The sequence below is a fragment of the Ananas comosus genome, linkage group 9 (assembly GCF_001540865.1).
Source record: "Ananas comosus cultivar F153 linkage group 9, ASM154086v1, whole genome shotgun sequence".
NCBI classification, from domain to species: Eukaryota; Viridiplantae; Streptophyta; class Magnoliopsida; order Poales; family Bromeliaceae; genus Ananas; species Ananas comosus.
The window spans coordinates 2347476-2365738 of NC_033629.1; the positions used below are offsets into that span (position 1 = coordinate 2347476).

Genomic DNA, 18263 nt, shown 5'->3' on the forward strand with positions numbered 1-18263 from the left:
CATTGTTGGTATTTTTTTTTTATTATTTAAGCTTTCATGGTCACGTGTAACGCACGTGAGAACGCGCATTAGTTTGGCACGGATATTTTGGAAATAAATAAATAGTAATAGCTTGTAGGAGGTCACTGCACCTCAGATTATTTTTAAGCTTTAATTTATGTTGTTAAGTCGCTAAAATTCAATAAATATTTATTTCATCTTAGGCTTTGTTTGAAATTGCAGGAAGATTACGTTACGTGCGGCGAAAAAATACGTAGAAAAATACCTTGCTTTCCGCATATCGCGATGAATCGGTTACGATATATTTTCTACAGTCCCATCGGAGAATGCAGAACCATATCTTTATATATTTTTTTCTTAATTCTATTTTATCTAATAGTATTAGATAGACCTCAATATCAAACTAAATTTTAGTAGATGAAATTTTCAGAAAAAAAAATATTATTTTTTCACAATTCATGTATCAATACAACAATACTTTATTTTAGGGTCATAAATTTTTCTGTAACTTAATACGCTAAAAAGATAACATGCAATGGTAGAAAACTGAAATTTCGACTTTATTTTATTTAATAGTGTCAGATAAATTTCAATAACAAACTAAACTTAAAAGTTAAAAGATCTCAATTAAACAAAAAAAAATGGTAAGGGGTTATTGTGGACCTATCTATAGTTGAAGGGGTCTTAATATATTTTCACCGAAAATTTAAAAAAAATAAAAAAGTACTTTTTTGGGGAGAAGTGCGAAGCCCATAGATCTCTCCACGCGGAGCTTTTTCCGCAAATAAACCCGACAACAAAAGCGATTGTTCGAGACGTGGGCTGTAGCGTAAAAACCACATCTGCATGCCACGTTTGCAAAATGTCGGAAATTCTTCGTTCGTTGCGCCGAAGCGCTTCTTCACCCTTCACATCCTGGAAAAATTCTAGAATGCAACGGATATATTAGTGACGTGCCGTAACAAATTAATCAAATATTTTTTTATAAAAATATATATTTTATTATGATTGTAAAAAAAATATTTTTATTATATTTTTGTTTGACAAAAAGAAATGTGATTGGTTTGTTATTGATGACGTGGTGTAAGTGTGACAGTGTAGAATTCCTCCACATTCTGAGTGAATTAATATGTACCAGATCAGTAGAAAAAAAAAAGAAGCACCCGATCGTTTCTAGAGCAAGTGGCAAAGAGTTTGATGGTTGATACCCGAGATCCCAAGTTTGAATCCTAGTTTCAAATTTGAATTCTAGTTAATTCATATTTTTAGCTAAATTTATTTCTAAATGAAATAAACGAAACGGGTAGCGTGCTACCTATCTCTCAAAAAAAAAAAAGTCTCCAAAAAAAAAGAAAAAAGTGCTGCTTCCAAACGTGATCTTGTACATGGCATATTTAAATAATAGAAGTTTTAAAATTTTTTTAACATGGCATATTTAAATAATAGAAGTTTTAAAATTTTTTAAAAAAATTAGTAAACATATTTTACAGATGTAAAAGATTTTTGGCCCATTTATAGAAAAAATTTATTAATTTCTCGCTTTTGTAAAAATAATTTTTTTTAAAAAAAATTATAATCTTTGTTTCTTGTTCTCTTGTCATTCTCTCTCATTTGTTTTTTTCTTCTTTTTTTTTTCCGCTTCTTTCCTGAATAATTACTGCAATCGGAGAGTGGTGCTCCTCGTATAATATCGGCGTTATCAAAATATGTATTTAGGATGGGAGGTGTATTATTTTAAGAATTTAAGGGGAGGGGATTATTTAAAGAATGCGTTAAATTAATATATATATATATATATATAATATATATAGTATAAGATATATATTTGAAAATGTCATGTGTTGTGAATCGTTATAAAGAAATAGATAAAAAAAAGGTTACATTATTTAAGACTAAATTATATTGTTTAATACTCAGTTATACTATTTAAAATTAAATTGTAATATAAAAAATAAAAATTGTGCGGAGACTAAGTTGCATTGTTGATTGTGTACATTTATTGACTTTATTCTATCTCGTATTTTAATCCTTCACTTTTTTTTAGTTATAATCTTTTCTCTACATAAAGAAATAGACTATTGAATTAAAAGCGCAGAATAAATGAAGAATAGATAAATGTATGGTGTTACAAGTACACAATAAACTAGATGTAAAGTACACAATAAACTTTAACTAGAAATTTTCAGATAAGAACTTACAAAATTTATATGAATTATGAATTATTTTGAATCGATTATTCTACTTTTTAAAATTTTAATTTTATTATTTAATCTTTTAATTTGTTCTATTTGAGTCGGTTAACGACATTTTGAGTTTAAAATTTTAATCCGTCGTTTATCTCTATATATAAGTTTAGTTAAACTTCATATAATTCTCTCAACTATAAATTCATTAAACGAAGTAATCAGTTCAAATTTTGAAATCAAAGTAACGTCAACTGACTCAAATCAAAACAAACTCAAAGATTTGGTAATAAAATCAAAAATTTAAAAGATTAGATAACCGATTCAAAATAGTTTATGATTTAATTAAGTACCGTAGGTTCTACCAAATTTGTATTCTAATATACTAACCAAAATTAAAAATCTTAAATGTATGAATTCACAAATTAAGATATTAATATAAAAGTTATCTTAAAAATATAACTAGTGGTGCAATACTGCAATTTATTCACTTCCTACAAATCGTTTAACGAGAAAGCCTACCGTATAACACTTATATCACATTATCAATAACTAGCCAATTTTATTTTTATATTTGAGAAAAAGTATAATAAAAATATTTTTTTAATAACTATGATAGAACAGATGAACTAAAAAGAAAAATTTTGATTGGCTGAGAACGTCACATTAGTAATAGAAAAAACTTCAAATACTACTAATGTGGTTCCGCACTTTCTCACTTTAGTACCCTGTGGTTTAAAGTGTATCAATTTAGTGTCATATAATTTTATTTTTTATCTTTTTATTATCAATTTCGCTAATTTTTTTTTATTAAACGAGTGACGAAGTTAAAACTAAAGGGCACTAAAGTAAATATTCGATAAACCTAGGGGGGACGTATCTGAAGTTTTTTGTGTATAATTTAACGAAATATTAACGAAAAAACTAATAAAAAAATAAAAATGAAATCACATGATACTAACTTGATACACTTTAAACTATAAAGTACTAAAGTGAGAAAATACAAAATTATAGGTATGCTATTTAAAGTTTATCCTTAGTAATATAACTGATATATTGCAGATATTTTCAGGTTTCTCAGTAGCCGTTAGCCAGTTTTAGGGCAACGGTATATATCACGGTTACACCGCAAAAATATTAGACTCGTCCACATGCGGGGTCCACATGTCAGCGAGAGAGACGGTGACACGTCCGCGTTACACGGAATCTATACCTCGTTTCTACTCCAAAACCCGTGTACCGAGTAGTGAGTACCGACCGTTGAAGGGAGGAAGCAGTTTCGTCGTGAATAAGTGGGGCGGGTGCGCCAGAGAGATGTTTTTCTAGACCCGGTCCACCACGTCATCTGTAGACCGCGTACCATCTCTAAATTACCTTTATCTTATATAAAAAAAAAGAGAGAATACAAATAAAATAGCTTTTAAATTTCTAAAGTAATCAAATTAACCACCCCTTTATGCTCAGGGCATGTTTGTTTCCACGAAATAGGGGGACGCAAAATTGTCTTATTTTTGTTGTTTAATTCGTCGTAAATTAAATTCGCTCGTAATTTTACTGTCCTAAAATATTATAAGTGATTTTGCTCTAGGCTAAACAATAATTAAAAAGGTTAATTGATGTATTTTTTTTGTTTTCTTATGTACTAGTGTTAATATTTTTAGAAAAATAGTGCAAAAGTGGGATAATTATAGTTTCAAAATTATTGACTTTCTATCAAATAAAAAAGAGGAAGAAAAAAAATTCATCTGAACTTTAATTCAATTGAAAGTTATTTTTAACATGAAAATCAGTTGTAAATTTTTTTTTATCTGAACTTTAATTCAATTAATTGTGTCATACTCATATTCAGTTTTGCTTAACAATATTCAATTAAGAGTGATGTAATTATAATTTTACAGATATACTGCTGTGTTTTCAACTACGTTCAATTTAATTATATATCAGAATACAAAAACTCATATATAATTTTTGAATTTGTTGTAGTTGCATTTATAATGTGGGTTGGAATGTGAACAAAATTTAAACAGCTCCGAAATGGACGGTCATGATTTCAAGTAGGATGAGATGGAGGGCACAGGAGCATGCGGTCCATAAATGATGTTGTAGACCAGGTGCATACAATAGTTTGTTCAATAACAGTGGGAAGGGACGAGGGGTAGCGCAAGTTGATTTGGTCTTCGCACGTGGAATCTATGTTTGGAAGAAGATATTATTATTAATTAAAATTAAATTTTTGGTAAAAGTGCAAGAAAACCCCCTCAGATATACACTATTTTGAAAGAGACTTCTTAAGATTTTTTTTTTTTGATTGAGACTCTACAACTTCCTTTTTTTATTTAAGTTTTTATACTTTAAGTACGATAGAAGTTTTATCAAATTTAACAACTCTATTACTTATTAATCATAAATTAATTTAGTTTACTTGTTAAAAAATAATTAAAATAATTAAATTTGATTCAACTATTAATAAATTTGGTGAAATTTTAGTTTTTTTTTACCAAAATTACTTAATTTTTAAAAAAATCTAATAGAAAATATCAGTTGAAAAAGTAAAATTAAGTTGAGGGGAAATTTTCAAAATATCATGTGGTAGAGGGATCTTTCATACATACAGTTTTGATAAAATTATATAGTTTATTTGCTAAAAGATAATTAAAATTATCAAATTTGATAAAAGTATCAATAATTTTGATAAAATTTAAAATTTTTTTGACTAAAATTTCTTACATTTAAAAAAAGAAAAAAGTTAACAAAATCTCAATTAAAATAAAATAAAAGTTTAGAGGACAAATTGCTTAACTATGACTTTAATTTATTATAATTTTTCACCTTAATTTTTATAATTATTACAATTAAGTCCTGTAATTCAATCCATGATTAAATATTATTGTAGAAGTGATATTACGACTTTGCGCCTGATGATGTGCTAATAATTAAGATGCTATATCATTTAGTCAACTAAATTAGATTGTGTGGCTGGTTTGAAATAACACTGAAAGCAGAAATTATGATAAATTATATTTTGAGGACCAAAGTGTAACCGTCTCATAGTTTGAGGACCAAATGTGCACTTTATCTAGATTTCAAAATATAATAATATAGGTGAGGGGTCTCAATACATATTTACCTCGCCCCTCCCTTTTTTTTTTTCTTTTCTTTTTCTTTTTTGTTTTTTTAGAGCCCTTTTCCCACTCACAAGTCACAAACACACACATACACACAACAAAAGTTCCCGGTTTTCTACTACTCTCTCGGAGCTTATCCCCCCATGGCCCCTGGTTTTGAAACCCCCAACCCCCCTCTCCTCCTCCTTTATATCCGCGTTTCGCTTCTCCCCGCTTTTTCCGACGTTCGGATCGCTTTTCCCCGCCGCAAAACGACGATTTTTGCGCCCAAAATCGGATTTTGGGGCGTCGGTTTTGCTCGGCTCGGTCGATTTCGCGAGGTGGCGGTGGTGGGATCGATGAAGGTGGAGGGGAGCAGCACGGCGGCGGAGGAGGAGGAGAGGAAGAGCGGCGGCGGCGGAGGGGGTTTGAAGAGGCCGAGGAGGGTGAGCGGCGACGGGGCGAAGATCACGAGGAAGCGCGGCTGCTCCGCGCGGCGGGCGCGGCGGCGCGTGCAGGCCGATTCGACGGCGATCCAGCGCCTCTTCTCCGCGTGCAGATCGGTGTTCAAAGGCGCCGCTCCCGTCCCCGCCCCCGCCGACGTCGACATGCTCCGGCAACTCCTCGGTGCGTGCTCTCTCTAACCCTAGCCTTTCCTTTCTCTACCTATGCATTATGCTCTCCCTAACCCTAGTCTTTCCTTTCTCCACCTATGCATTATGCTCTCCCTAACCCTAGTCTTTCCTTTCTCTATCTATGCATTATGATATGTTTCATGATATCTTATATCTTATCTTATACGACAGTTATTGTTTCACCTTGCGGGCCGTTGGAATTAATGCGCAGCAAAAACTTACAAACTAAATAGCCAATGTATTCAGAAATCGAAATTGGATCGGATTGCTTATTTACTAGCCTTCTTGGATCTTCCATAAATGTCATTATAAGATTATGATTGATGTTTTGGCTTACAAAGGGGATAACTAACTATGTGCACATTATGTGTTCGACTCTGCGGCCACACTTGCTCTCCCGGATATAGAATTTAGCAGTTCAATAAGATTTTTTTTTTTTTTTGGTTTATTTGTTCTCTGTTTTTATACCGGTTCCTCGATAATATGCAGGACATTGAACTTAATTTAGTGTTCTTCAAAATAATTGGATTCTAATGTTTTGTTCCGACATTTCCAGATAAAATGAGACCAGAAGATGTTGGGCTAAGCGCGGATCTAGTGTTTTTCAGGGCGAAAAGTGCTTCGAAAGGAACTCCGAGGATTACGTACACGACTATATACAAGTGCAATAACTTTTCGGTAAGACGAGTTCCGCAACATAGCAAATTACGCCTGCTGCTTTGCCGCATAGTGTACGCGAACATGCTCCCGAGGAAAGTAGAATCAAACCGATTGCCATACTAATTGAGTATTTTTCAGTGTTATTCATCCTATAAAATCATAGTGATATAACTAGATTTAGCAACTTCAGTAAAATGTAATGATATGTGTTGCAGCATTTGGATTTGATGATTAGTTGCTGAGGGAAATAGGATGAGTATGAATCATATTGAAGCACACAAAGAAAAACGAGGCGCCCTTTCTTTTGTATGATATACAAATCATTATTACATAAACTTTTGTGTGAGTTATGCTAACATGTCTAAGAATCTGCTTTTGGGGACCTTAATCACTCTCCCACATTACAGTAGGATGCAAAATATTTATTCATTTGCAACTTCAAATGACCCTAGCTGAACCGCCCTTCTATTTTTTGTGTATTTATATTTGTAGTGATTTGATTAGTTCTTCACTTCATCCTGAAATAACTCGATTTTCCTTTCTCCTTCCAGATGGTTATATTCTTTTTGCCACCAAGAGCAGTTATCCCCCTCCATAATCATCCAGGAATGACTGTATTCAACAAACTACTACTAGGATCGATGCATGTCAAATCTTACGACTGGGTTGATCCTATCAAATCCAACGACCTGACAACCTCAGATCAATGTGAGCTCTCTCTCTCTCTCTCTCTCTCTCTCTCTCTCTCTCTCTCGTTCACTCGCTCGCTCTTTATATTAACGTATGCTTATGTTGGCAGTGAGACTGGCAAAACTGGTTGTAGATTCTGATTATGTTGCCCCATGCAATACCTCCATTCTGTACCCAGCAACTGGAGGGAATATCCATACTTTTCGAGCCATTACGGCATGTGCAGTGCTTGATGTTCTAGGACCCCCTTACTCGAAAGAAGATGATCGCGATTGCACATACTACAGTGATTTTCCTTACACTCACCATTCAAGTAAGCAATTTTTTTTCTTTTCCCAATTTCCCCTCCTCTCATGAATTATATCTTTTTTGCTCTTTGAAATGTTAACATTTTTGGTTTGCACCAACATGCTTAATATGTGATTTTTTGACATAAATGGAAAATTGCAACCTTGCATTTATTATACAGCTCTCGGTTTCCTGATGAAGATTCGGAAATATTTGCACTACTTGACTTGGCCTTAAAATACTAGCATGGTTTCTTTTTCCATGAAAAAAACGAATCTCCCCGAAGTTGAAACTTTCGAGTTAGGAGCTTCCTAATCATATCTAAGCTCAGCGCATATTTCACATTGTTTAGTACGCCGAGTTGTATTAAAGTAACCATCATTATTAGTTAAAACCAGTTGCTTTTCGGTAGCCCGTTGAATCTTTCTATGGAAACATCGAATAAACAAACTTCTATAAATATCATATATGAAGTGTACTAGAAAACTTCTCAAAGAAAGTTTGAAAGCCACATGCCGCACGGATTGCATATGATTGAGGCTTATGTGGGGATTTTTTTTTTCTTCTCTTCTTTTCTTTTGCTAGATGGTGCAACGACCGAGGCTGGATTGAGCGATGAACGGCTAGGATGGTTGAAAGAGATCAACGTTCCCAAGGACTTGAAAATGGACGGCGTGGAGTACCTGGGTCCTCAGATCATTGATGGTTGAAACTTGGGGGCATAAAATGAGACTTTTCAAATGTTGATCCTACTCTTCTTTGTTAACTGCCCTGCTGATGTATTTTACTTCTTTCTTTCTCTTTCTGATACTTTGCATCTGATGGGTTTAGATTGTCGCGGCGCGCGACTGTAGAATGTCCTTTTAAAGTTCATACAACTAGCATTTTTGGGTTTGTTTACAAATTTTAGCCCTAGGACTGGTCTCAATTGTAACAGTTTAGCACCTGAAGTTTAATCCTGATTAAAATTTCATCCTCAAAAATTTGACATTTGATTCAGTTTCTCCTGGAAGTTTCATTTTTTAGCTCAAAAGAAGTAGAATTATAGTGCTAATGTGGAGACCTGTTACTGGGAATAAACTTCCAGGAACCAAATTGTTAAATCCGAGGATGGAATTTATATCCGGGTCAAAAATTTAGGGATCAAATTTGTGATAAACCCAGCAATGTTCTGTTCTTCTTGTGAATAATTTGTTGTAGAGTTTTCTTGCAATTTTCGTTGTCAGTGACATTGCAGAGATTGATTCAGTATACATGCCTATGAAATTTGGTTTAGGGTTTAAAGTTCAGGATTTAGGGAGTGCTATGTTTGCCGATTAGGCGAGCCGTATATGCTCGCCAATCATACTCCGGTGATTCAGGGACAGTTTTAACTATATTTAAGAGAAGAAGAACATTTTATAAAAGGGGTAAGGGGGTGTTTGGATTGATGAATTTGTAGATTTAACGTAACTCAAGTGCATTGGTTTTTGAGTTTTTTTGAAATGTTATTATTTTTTTGTTGTTTATTTTGACATAATTCGTACAGTCTGAAAATTAAATTTAATTATTTCTTCTGTTTATTTTGATGTAATTTAGTGCTGTTAATATTAGGTTTTTGAGTTTTATTATTTATTTTGATGTAAGTAAGTGAATCTCGTTATCTTCTAAACATAGTGGTAAAATTATTGCTATAAAATTTAATCTATTATATAATTAAAATTTTTTTATTATTTAAAGATAATTTTAATTTATTATAAATAAGGTAATTCTAACTTATTATAAAAAAGGTAGAGTTTAGATTTTACTATTTAATAAAGTTTTTAGAGGAGGTTGAGTGCGACGGAAGTCAAGTTCGGAAAGTCAAGAGTAGATAAAGTGGAGATCTAACGTAACGTAATTTAAGTTACATTATATTTTTAACTTATATCAGAATAAATAACAAAAATGATGGAACATGAGTTTCATCATTTCACTTACACCAAAACAACTAAATTGCACTGCTAGCTCCCCCAACATCTGCGAAACTCAAACTTTGGATTTGGACGTTTCAGACTTTGAACTTTTAGGTCGGTTTCAATTCAATTCTCAAACGTTTAAACGTGTTTTATTTGTTTTATCTTAGATTAGAAACTATTACATACACGTAATTCATCTTCTTGTTTGTACACTATGAATTGATCATTTGTTTTCATCAATCTCAAATTTTTTAATTTACATATCTGATTTTTATAATTAAAAAAATCATAACTCAAATAAGTAGTATGATTGAAATGTGCACTGAAAAAAATAGCCGCTAAAAATTGCAGGACACTTGCAAGCGTTTAATTCAACTTAAAAGCTCCAAAATTTAGGTTAGCATAAGATTCCACGATACGTAACATTACGAAATAAATAAAATAAAAGCAAGAGAAATAATAATCCACAGGTTGATTGTACAGAGAGAAAGTTCGCAGTTTGAGCATACGGGGGGCCAATTACCGTTTAATAAGCGATCGTTTCATTCCCCCCAAAAAATTCCAAAACTTAATTTTTTAATTTAAAATTTTATTTTAGTTCCCCTTAAAAAGGTTCTAATAAAAAATTTATGAATACACCTCACCTCCTTTTTGTGTTCCAAATTTTTTATTCAAAAAACTCCAACTACGGAACTTCTTTCCAAAGAGTTTTTTTTACGATTTTCGGAGAAACCAAACACTCTGAGCCAACAAAGAAACCCGAGAGGGAGACGAAATCGAAATCGCGAGCTAAGCACGCCAAAGCCCGACGCACTCCTCTCGCGATCTGGACACAGCAAAGGCGCGCGCCGCAGGCGTAGAGATCTGCAGCAGCCCCAGATGACTGTTCTAGGAAGGCAGCACAGTTTCTTTCAGGCCAGTCAAGTTCTGACTCCGAATTGCTCCGCGCGAAACGCGCCTTCAGCTGACAGAACAGAGAGTAACAAACCATCAACTTCTACCGGCAACCATTTCAACAAGTAGAACCAAGTAAATAAACAGAAGCAACATCCATTTTAGGCTACCGACAACAATCCGCAGTGCATTTAAACCGTCGGGCATATACAACAATACTAGCTACCATCACTCTTAAAAGAGAGTTTCTTTTCCCAGTTTCTAATACATATCTCACCGATGCGATGTTTGGATATAAATTTACATAAGAACTAATCTGATCCAGAGCATAGGCGATAACAAACATGACGGAGAATCGAGCACATAAAAACAGGATAAACCACCCTCGATTGGTGCTAAGTTTATGAATGCTCAATAGAAACACTCGATTGAACATACGCATCACTTTATGCACCTTTTATGCATAGCAAAGATACTTGTAGGTACTTCTAGCAGCGCTTTAATCGGCCGTCCAGCTCTGCTCCACAATCTCGCGAACTTTGCGGTTGTATTCACGCTTGTTCTCGCTGAACATTCGAGCCGCCTCTGAGTTCGCAGGAGAGTTTGGGTTTGGGTCACAGAGGAGCGACTGTACACAAAAAGAAATAAAAAAGAAGATTAGATAATTAGCGCACAATTTCAATAACAAGTTAACTTCCCTCATTTCTACATCACCACGAAATGGGAAATAAATTGAGAAGTAACAGGGTGTTTAGCGTGCAAAATTAACTAGAATAAGCTCACACATCAATCAACAGAAATCATGGCCTCGAAGAAAACATTGTACCACATCAATACATAACATTTTTACCATTTGAAGCTATGAACCACAGCAATTGGTTCGTTTCTGGGCCAAATATTCCAACCACCACTTCTACACATTTAGCTTATCCTAGAATGCTTTTTTTTCTCAATGCCAAAAATGGGTCAGGATGATTAAGCAAAAACCCAGCAACCCTAAAACGCTTCATCAAACTAACCTTGGACTCAGAAAAACACTTCATCATACTGACCTCGAACTAACCTTGGACTCGGCAACCATAAAACACTTCATCATGCTGACCTCAAACTCCAACTACCACAATTATTAACCAGCTGCTAGCCATAGGCCTACATGCAAACTGTGAAACTCAGATAATGTAAAACTTACCTACTCTCTACATGAGTATATTATGCCTTTAATTATATGGGATTGGTTTTATTCCTCAACATACACTTCAAAGAATCAGGAGTTTGCTCATCTAAGTTATGCAGTAATTGGCTGGTCTAAATCCAATCCTACACACAAATGCTCACATCCTGATCTCCACACAAAAGTAGATTCAGTCTTGTGACTCTTCCCTGTATTCACTTTAGTCGCTTTTATGCCCGCTACAGGAAATAACCCTACAACACATATGACAACTTGCAGCAGACATATAAGAAAGTGAGCCTGAAAAAGGACTGCCAAAGCATGTAAAGCATAAAGCAGCCTGTTTAAAAGGTTTGTATCTCAAGTAAGGTATTATATCCCACTAAGAACCTCGAAAACTTATTTTTGTCATGGAAAGCTAAGTATAGGCGCATTTATATTTCCACTACAAATGGCATGGGGCGGCATGTGCCATTCTCGACCTGGTCAAAATAGGTTGGGTCTTGAACATGCTACAAACTAGGTCGGGTCTTGAACATGCTACCAACCCTGATGAACATCCAGGTCCATGTTGGATTCTGTTTTTAGCAAGCAAGTACTAATTTTAACCCGTCCTCCCAGGTTTACACGATCTATTCAATTATATAAGCAGTTTAATATTGCATAGTTATTGAAGTAAAATAACAGTTGTACTTTTTTCCCGTGATCTATCAAGAGTACCTGAATAGAAGTCAGAATTGCAGCAACATCATAAATGGGGCTCCACTGGTTTTGTAAAATATCCAAACAGATGCTTCCATCTGCATAGACTGACAGAACGGAAAAGAAATAGTTAGGCACCTAAAGCTTTAAGACCTACAAATCTGGAAGCTATTCACAGTTTGTTAAAGAAGTGGTGGTAATATATGCTATTTTGTACAATGACGGCAGTAATCAGTTAAAAAATATCAGGCGACAGTACTTACTGTTTGGGTGGAACATCCGCGAGACAAACCTGACTGTTGGTGGTTTGTTAGGATAATCTTCTGTAAACTGCAGAGTCAGCTTAAACGTGCCTAGAAGTAATATTGGAGAGTTAGTGAATAGCTGACCTCTATCATAACTGCAGAAATGTAATGTCTAATAATTCAACATGTTGTCAATATTCCCACTGTCGACTATATCTCCTTATCCACAGTAAATTGTTTTCTTTTTTACCACTATGGTTCCTACAACCCTAATGTCATCAAAGTAGGCAAGTAGAAGCAGTAAAGCTGAAGCTTTCAATCTGACAAGGAAAAAAAGAATATTAAGTGCAAAAGGAAAGTACAAAAAGGGAAGTAAGACTCTGCATTATGTGCTGATTCAAGTGAATGAAAGATCTACTATAAGATGGCTGACCGAGGTTTCTAAATTTGCTCCAAACTCCAATACCACAGAACTCTCAAAGTAACAAACAATAGTGAAACTCAAATATCTATAAACTTTCGGAAAAAAAAGAGCACCACACTATGAACCTTCAAATTCTTGAAATACTGCTAGCTCTTTGGGTTCCTCTAGCATAATGTCACAACACATTAAAGTAGAACAAATAAACAAGACTGGTGATGGTCAATATGTTTTAAGGGAAAATAGTCATGCATACAAATTTATGACATGATTAATAGGTCCTAGTATTAAAAGGACTATCAAACACATGAAAGCAGCCAATCAAGTGCATAATGATGTTGCTTAGGAAGAGACAACAAACAACATATTTACTAGATTAGTGTGCAAGGTTTGTAACCTAAACTTCTTAAGTTTTAATAGACGTTCTAATGCTTACGATTGAAGTAGTACTCAAGAGTGAAATACAAAGCTCTAGATTCAAATAAAAAGCAATAGAACGTGATGGCCATTAATATAGTTGGCTAATGCATAGAATAATAATCAATTACATGGTCAGGTTCTTCAATATACTCCAAACTTTTGTAGTGCCACATTTTCAAAATATTGGGAGAATGAAAAGTTACAAACTTAGAAAATAGAAAGAGGGTAAATATTAATAGAATCTACCTTTATTTAATCAATAAGGCCATTTGGCGACAGAATAAATTAACCTACCTTTCTCGGTCACACTTTAAGGCTTGTGTACCACAAGAGAAACACTTGGAAATTACTTATATATATATATATATATATATATATAATTTGGATTGAAAACAAAATATGCAATTATATAATGAGTTGAACTGAAATGCTATTGAAAGCAAACGAACTCCGTTGTCATTCATTTATTTTCGATGATAGAATATTTAAATTGACAATCGACACTATTGAACATAATTTATACCACTTGAAATATCTCGAAACCAAATTTCAAATCTCTCTTCACTTTATCTCTCTTCAATGTGATACACCAAACAACAAAAAAATGAATATTTATAGTTGAAAATCATTTTATCTCTCTTCACTTTCCGTAAAAAGCCTTTCAAGTTATATATTTACTTCAAAAAAATAAATGTAAAATCTATCCATTTAGAAGTTCAATACTGCCTAAATTAAAAAAACCCATTTGTTTTTTCCAATATACTCTCTAAAAAATTCAAGAGATAAATTCTCTCTAAAGCTCTAACTTCTTTTAAATCTACCTTCCACTTTAATTCAGAGTTAGACTGAGAATAAAGTTAACTAAAACTAAATATAAAACTCCAATATTTTTGAGAAATATGCATGCAATTATTTATATTTCTTACCCAAGAACAAGTCCAATTTATATTTGAACTTTAGCTTTGTGTCTCAATTATGTGGAGATATGATTATTACACTTAAATATCTGCATTACCAAAATATAATGATGCATAATGAAATCACAATATGACAAAACTTAAATACCTCATACTCTGTCAAAAAAATGCCACAACTTGGCCCAGTGCATAGAGCATATGCAATAAGCAACAACATATGGAATCTAACAACAGGAAAAAGGAATAATAAATAAAGTGAAAGATTAGTGAAAACTAAGTAACTGGCATAAGAATTATTCATATCAAATCTTACTATGAATAGATGCATCATTCACCCTAATATATTCTCCTCACTAACAGCTAAAAAGCACATGCAGCTAACCCCGAGAAGTGCCGGAAATTGGCTTTGTAATGTAGTTCTAGTCCGCGATGTTACGAATGAGGTTCTTCGAGCAATATACGCATATATAACTTTGGCTTGTGCAAAATAAACTGCAATAATCTAAAACAAAAATGAATAATGCTTAATGATAATCTAAAAACCATTAATAAACAAATAAATTGTTGAGACAACATAGTATCCTACAGTCATGCGTCTTTTTCTCACTATTGCAACTTCAAGAAGGTCAAAAGGGAAGCATTGCAAATTACTCTAAAGGACATCAATCTTTTGAAGAAGAAATCCGAAATAAGAAAGATAACTGAACATGATATGAGATCATTGCAGGTACGAACAAGATAAACCTTAATTGACTTGAGATTAGCGAAGTACAAACATACGGAGAGGACTACGAGTATCAAGGTTTAAATAGGATTAAACTTTGAGAAGAAATGAGTTTATCTCCACAAAATTTAAAGAGAACGACAAAAAGCAATACAAAACGAAAGGCACTTCCGACATTTTGAAAATACAGTTCAGTATTAGTTCATAAGCCAAGATAGCACGCCATGCCGAAATGAATTGATTCCTTTGCTGATTTGCTATGATGCTATTCAAAAATAAAAATCATTTATAGCAACATTTGACTTCAGAGAAGCTGATAGATTGGAACAGCTAAAACTACAGTTCTCCTTCACAGGAAACAACTTAAAAATTAAAAAACAACTCCTAACCTTCACAAGGAAACCGGTAATACGCTTTATCTCACTTCATAGTATTATTTGCCTTTTATCCTCTGTAAACGCTGAAGCTCCCTCGAGACACTAGGAGACAACTATTTCTAATATGTTCGTAACTTTGTAATAAACAGCTCCCATTTCACAACAAAAACTAAAAGTTAGAAGTGAAATATCAAGAAGACTACATGAAAAGCATAAGAAAGAAAAGTTCTGTTTCTAAAATTGGCAAGCTTAGCAGAAAAAACTGTGTATAACATGGTTAACATTCAAAAAAGTTGGCACCACAGACGACGCGGGTTACACGGATCCACAATTATGTAAATTTACCACACGTTCAAAAAGGATAGTTGTATAAATGAGATGCGCACATCTCTAGCATATCACACCATGAAACTAGCGAACTCATTAAGTGGATATATTCGTCATGTGATTTCTCTACACTTTGATTGCTCCGAAGGATTTTAACTGAGGCGACAGGTCCACATCATCAAATGAAGATTCTAGTTACATACTAATGTACTCACATACAGGAACATGAAGTAGGCACATAACATTGAAGATCTTCAAATAAAACTCCGCATTCTGAAGAAGCACCTACAAAAATAGATATTCATGAAGCAGCAGACAGTGAGAATTAACTGGTCATCGAAAGGAAAACTTCCGAACCAAATTATTTCACATCCCAATCCTTCATTTTCTTGCTTCCTTTTGGTCTCGCAATTGGTGCATTCAAGCCCGCCATTTTCGCGTTGTACTTTGCTCGTAGAGGACCATTTGTTGTCCACCTAAAGAAAAGGAATGGGAAAAATAAATATATGTTGCCGAACTACATTAAAAACAAAAGACAATCAAATGTATTCCAGTATTAACTGCTCTACGAAAATTATGCATCTTCGAAGATTTATATGGACCACTGAATCACGAGTTGAAATAAAGATGTTCGAATATGATACCAATCAGGGAACAACTTTCAGTGTGATTGGGCAATAACTAGCATGTTCTCGGTGTTTCTGGGTGAAATTTTTTGCTCGGTTTCATCATACTTCTTTTCATTTACTCCTACAATATAGCTACCAAAATCGCGGCTCGAAATTCAGATGGCTCAGATGGTGCCCTATTGAACGGAATATAGACATGCAATACGTACGGCGTGTTCCAATCAGTGGTGTCCTCGTTAACGAGATGCGTCCACTTGGTCCTTCCGCTGCGCCCAAAGTGCTTGACTTGCATGACCTTGGGCAAAATAGTCTTATCCATTTTATCTTCCCCGGTGGGCGCGGAGAAATCGCGCCTGAAGATCTCGTCTGTGCCGGCTGTCGCAGCCCGGTCGTCGGACTCGGACTGGAAGAACGCGCCCTTGTGATAGTACTTCTGCATAAACCTCCACTTCTGCTTGGACTGAGAGAGCGGCTTCGGGTTCTTCCTCTCCCACTCCCTCCTCTCCTCCTCCGTCATATTCCGCACCCTCTCGATCTCCTCCTTCTCCTTCAGACGCGCCTCCCGATCCTCCCTCTCCCTCTTAATCCTCGCAATCTCCCTACCCTTCCACGCCTCGTACTCGTCGGCCTCGTTCAACTCGTCGTCGGTGTCGACGTCCGCGATATTCGCCTCCGCCTCCAAATTCTTCCGGATCTCCTCATCCTTCCTGATCTCCTCCACCACGATCTGCTTCGTCTCGACCTTCCTCTCCTCCAGCCGCCTCTTCACGCGCTCCTCGAACCGCCGCTCCTCCTCCTCGACCCTCTCCCGCTCCGCGATGGTGTCGCGCTGCGATCTCGGGACGAACACCGGCTTGACCAACGCCGGGCCCAATTGCTCTTCCTCCGAGTCGGTCTCGTACTCCGATTCCTCCTCCTCCTCCTCCTCCTCCTCCTCTGCGGCCTCGTCCTCCTCCTCCTCCTCGGGCAATAGTGCGGCGGCGGCCTCCTCCTGCTCTCGCCGGAGCAGCTTCTCCCGAATCCTTCGCCGCCGCTCCTCGACCGCCTCCTCGTCGTCCTCCTCCTCCAATTCCAAGCCCTCCAGCTTGCTGCTCTCCTCCTCTTCGGCGGCGGCGGAGACGATCTCGGCCTGGCGGATGCGGCGGTGATCGGCTCGCAATTCCTCTCTGTTCTCGGCGCGGGTTTCCGCGAGGCGGCGCAGGCGGCGGTCGTCCTTCGGCGGGAGGTCGGCGGCGGCGCCCTCGCCGTCGTCGTGGGAAGGGAACGCCTTCTGGAGGGCGGCGGCCCGCGCGGTCCGGATGTCGGCCTCCTCCTCGGCATCGTCGGCCCACTCCGGCGCCTTTCCCGGCCAGTACCGCTTCACTTTCGTCTGCCCGATCTTCCCCCGCAGCTTGTCGCGCACCGCGATCGCCGCGTCGCTGACTCCCGCCGCCACAGACATTGGAAAAGAGCCTTCGCTGAAACCCTAGATGCAGAATAGGCAAAATAAGTCCCTATTTTTATGCGTCGATCAGTTCCGATAGTAAAGTTTCCAAGAACGAAACCCTAGTATCGCCTTCAACGAAGAGAAGAGGAAATGAGATGTACTTTTTTTTTTTTTTGGTCCCTTTCTTTTATTACGACAAGCAAAGACATTTTATCATTTGGCTATAGTAAAACTTACAAAATTTCACTGANTTTTGGTCCCTTTTTTCTACAACACCTGCGGGGTTTACAATTTTACATAGGGATGCAAATGGAGCGGATCCACCTCCACCCTCTTGTTTGGTGTAAGATTTTAAGTGCTCGTCGATACATATCATATCCATCGTATCGTGCTAATAATACAAATTCCGTGCCGATAGCACAGCTAAAAACTCTCTATTTTTTAAATTAATAAATAATTTCATCAATAAAATTTAAAAAATGTGATAAAAAGGCATAATAAATAGTTAGAATA

General features: G+C 35.9%; 3 protein-coding genes across 3 annotated transcripts; 1 reads left to right on the forward strand and 2 right to left on the reverse strand.

The window, feature by feature from the left end:
- Positions 5437-8844, forward strand: LOC109715790 (plant cysteine oxidase 2-like). The gene is made up of 5 exons (XM_020240963.1): positions 5437-5914; positions 6479-6600; positions 7134-7290; positions 7382-7585; positions 8146-8844. Exons 1-5 carry the CDS (start codon positions 5452-5454, stop codon positions 8268-8270), a joined length of 1071 nt encoding a protein of 356 aa, XP_020096552.1. The 5' UTR covers positions 5437-5451; the 3' UTR covers positions 8271-8844.
- Positions 10528-12617, reverse strand: LOC109715633 (ubiquitin-conjugating enzyme E2 2-like; the record flags this gene model as incomplete). Its single annotated transcript, XM_020240738.1, is given in 3 exon segments — positions 10528-11019; positions 12283-12371; positions 12528-12617. Coding segments are annotated over 3 exon segments (308 nt in total), but the record flags the coding sequence as incomplete, so codon positions are not given.
- On the reverse strand, positions 15618-17925 carry LOC109715666 (microfibrillar-associated protein 1-like). Its single transcript, XM_020240781.1, has 2 exons — positions 16534-17925; positions 15618-16171 (listed from the first exon to the last, which is right to left on the reverse strand). Exons 1-2 carry the CDS (start codon positions 17763-17765, stop codon positions 16057-16059), a joined length of 1347 nt encoding a protein of 448 aa, XP_020096370.1. The 5' UTR covers positions 17766-17925; the 3' UTR covers positions 15618-16056.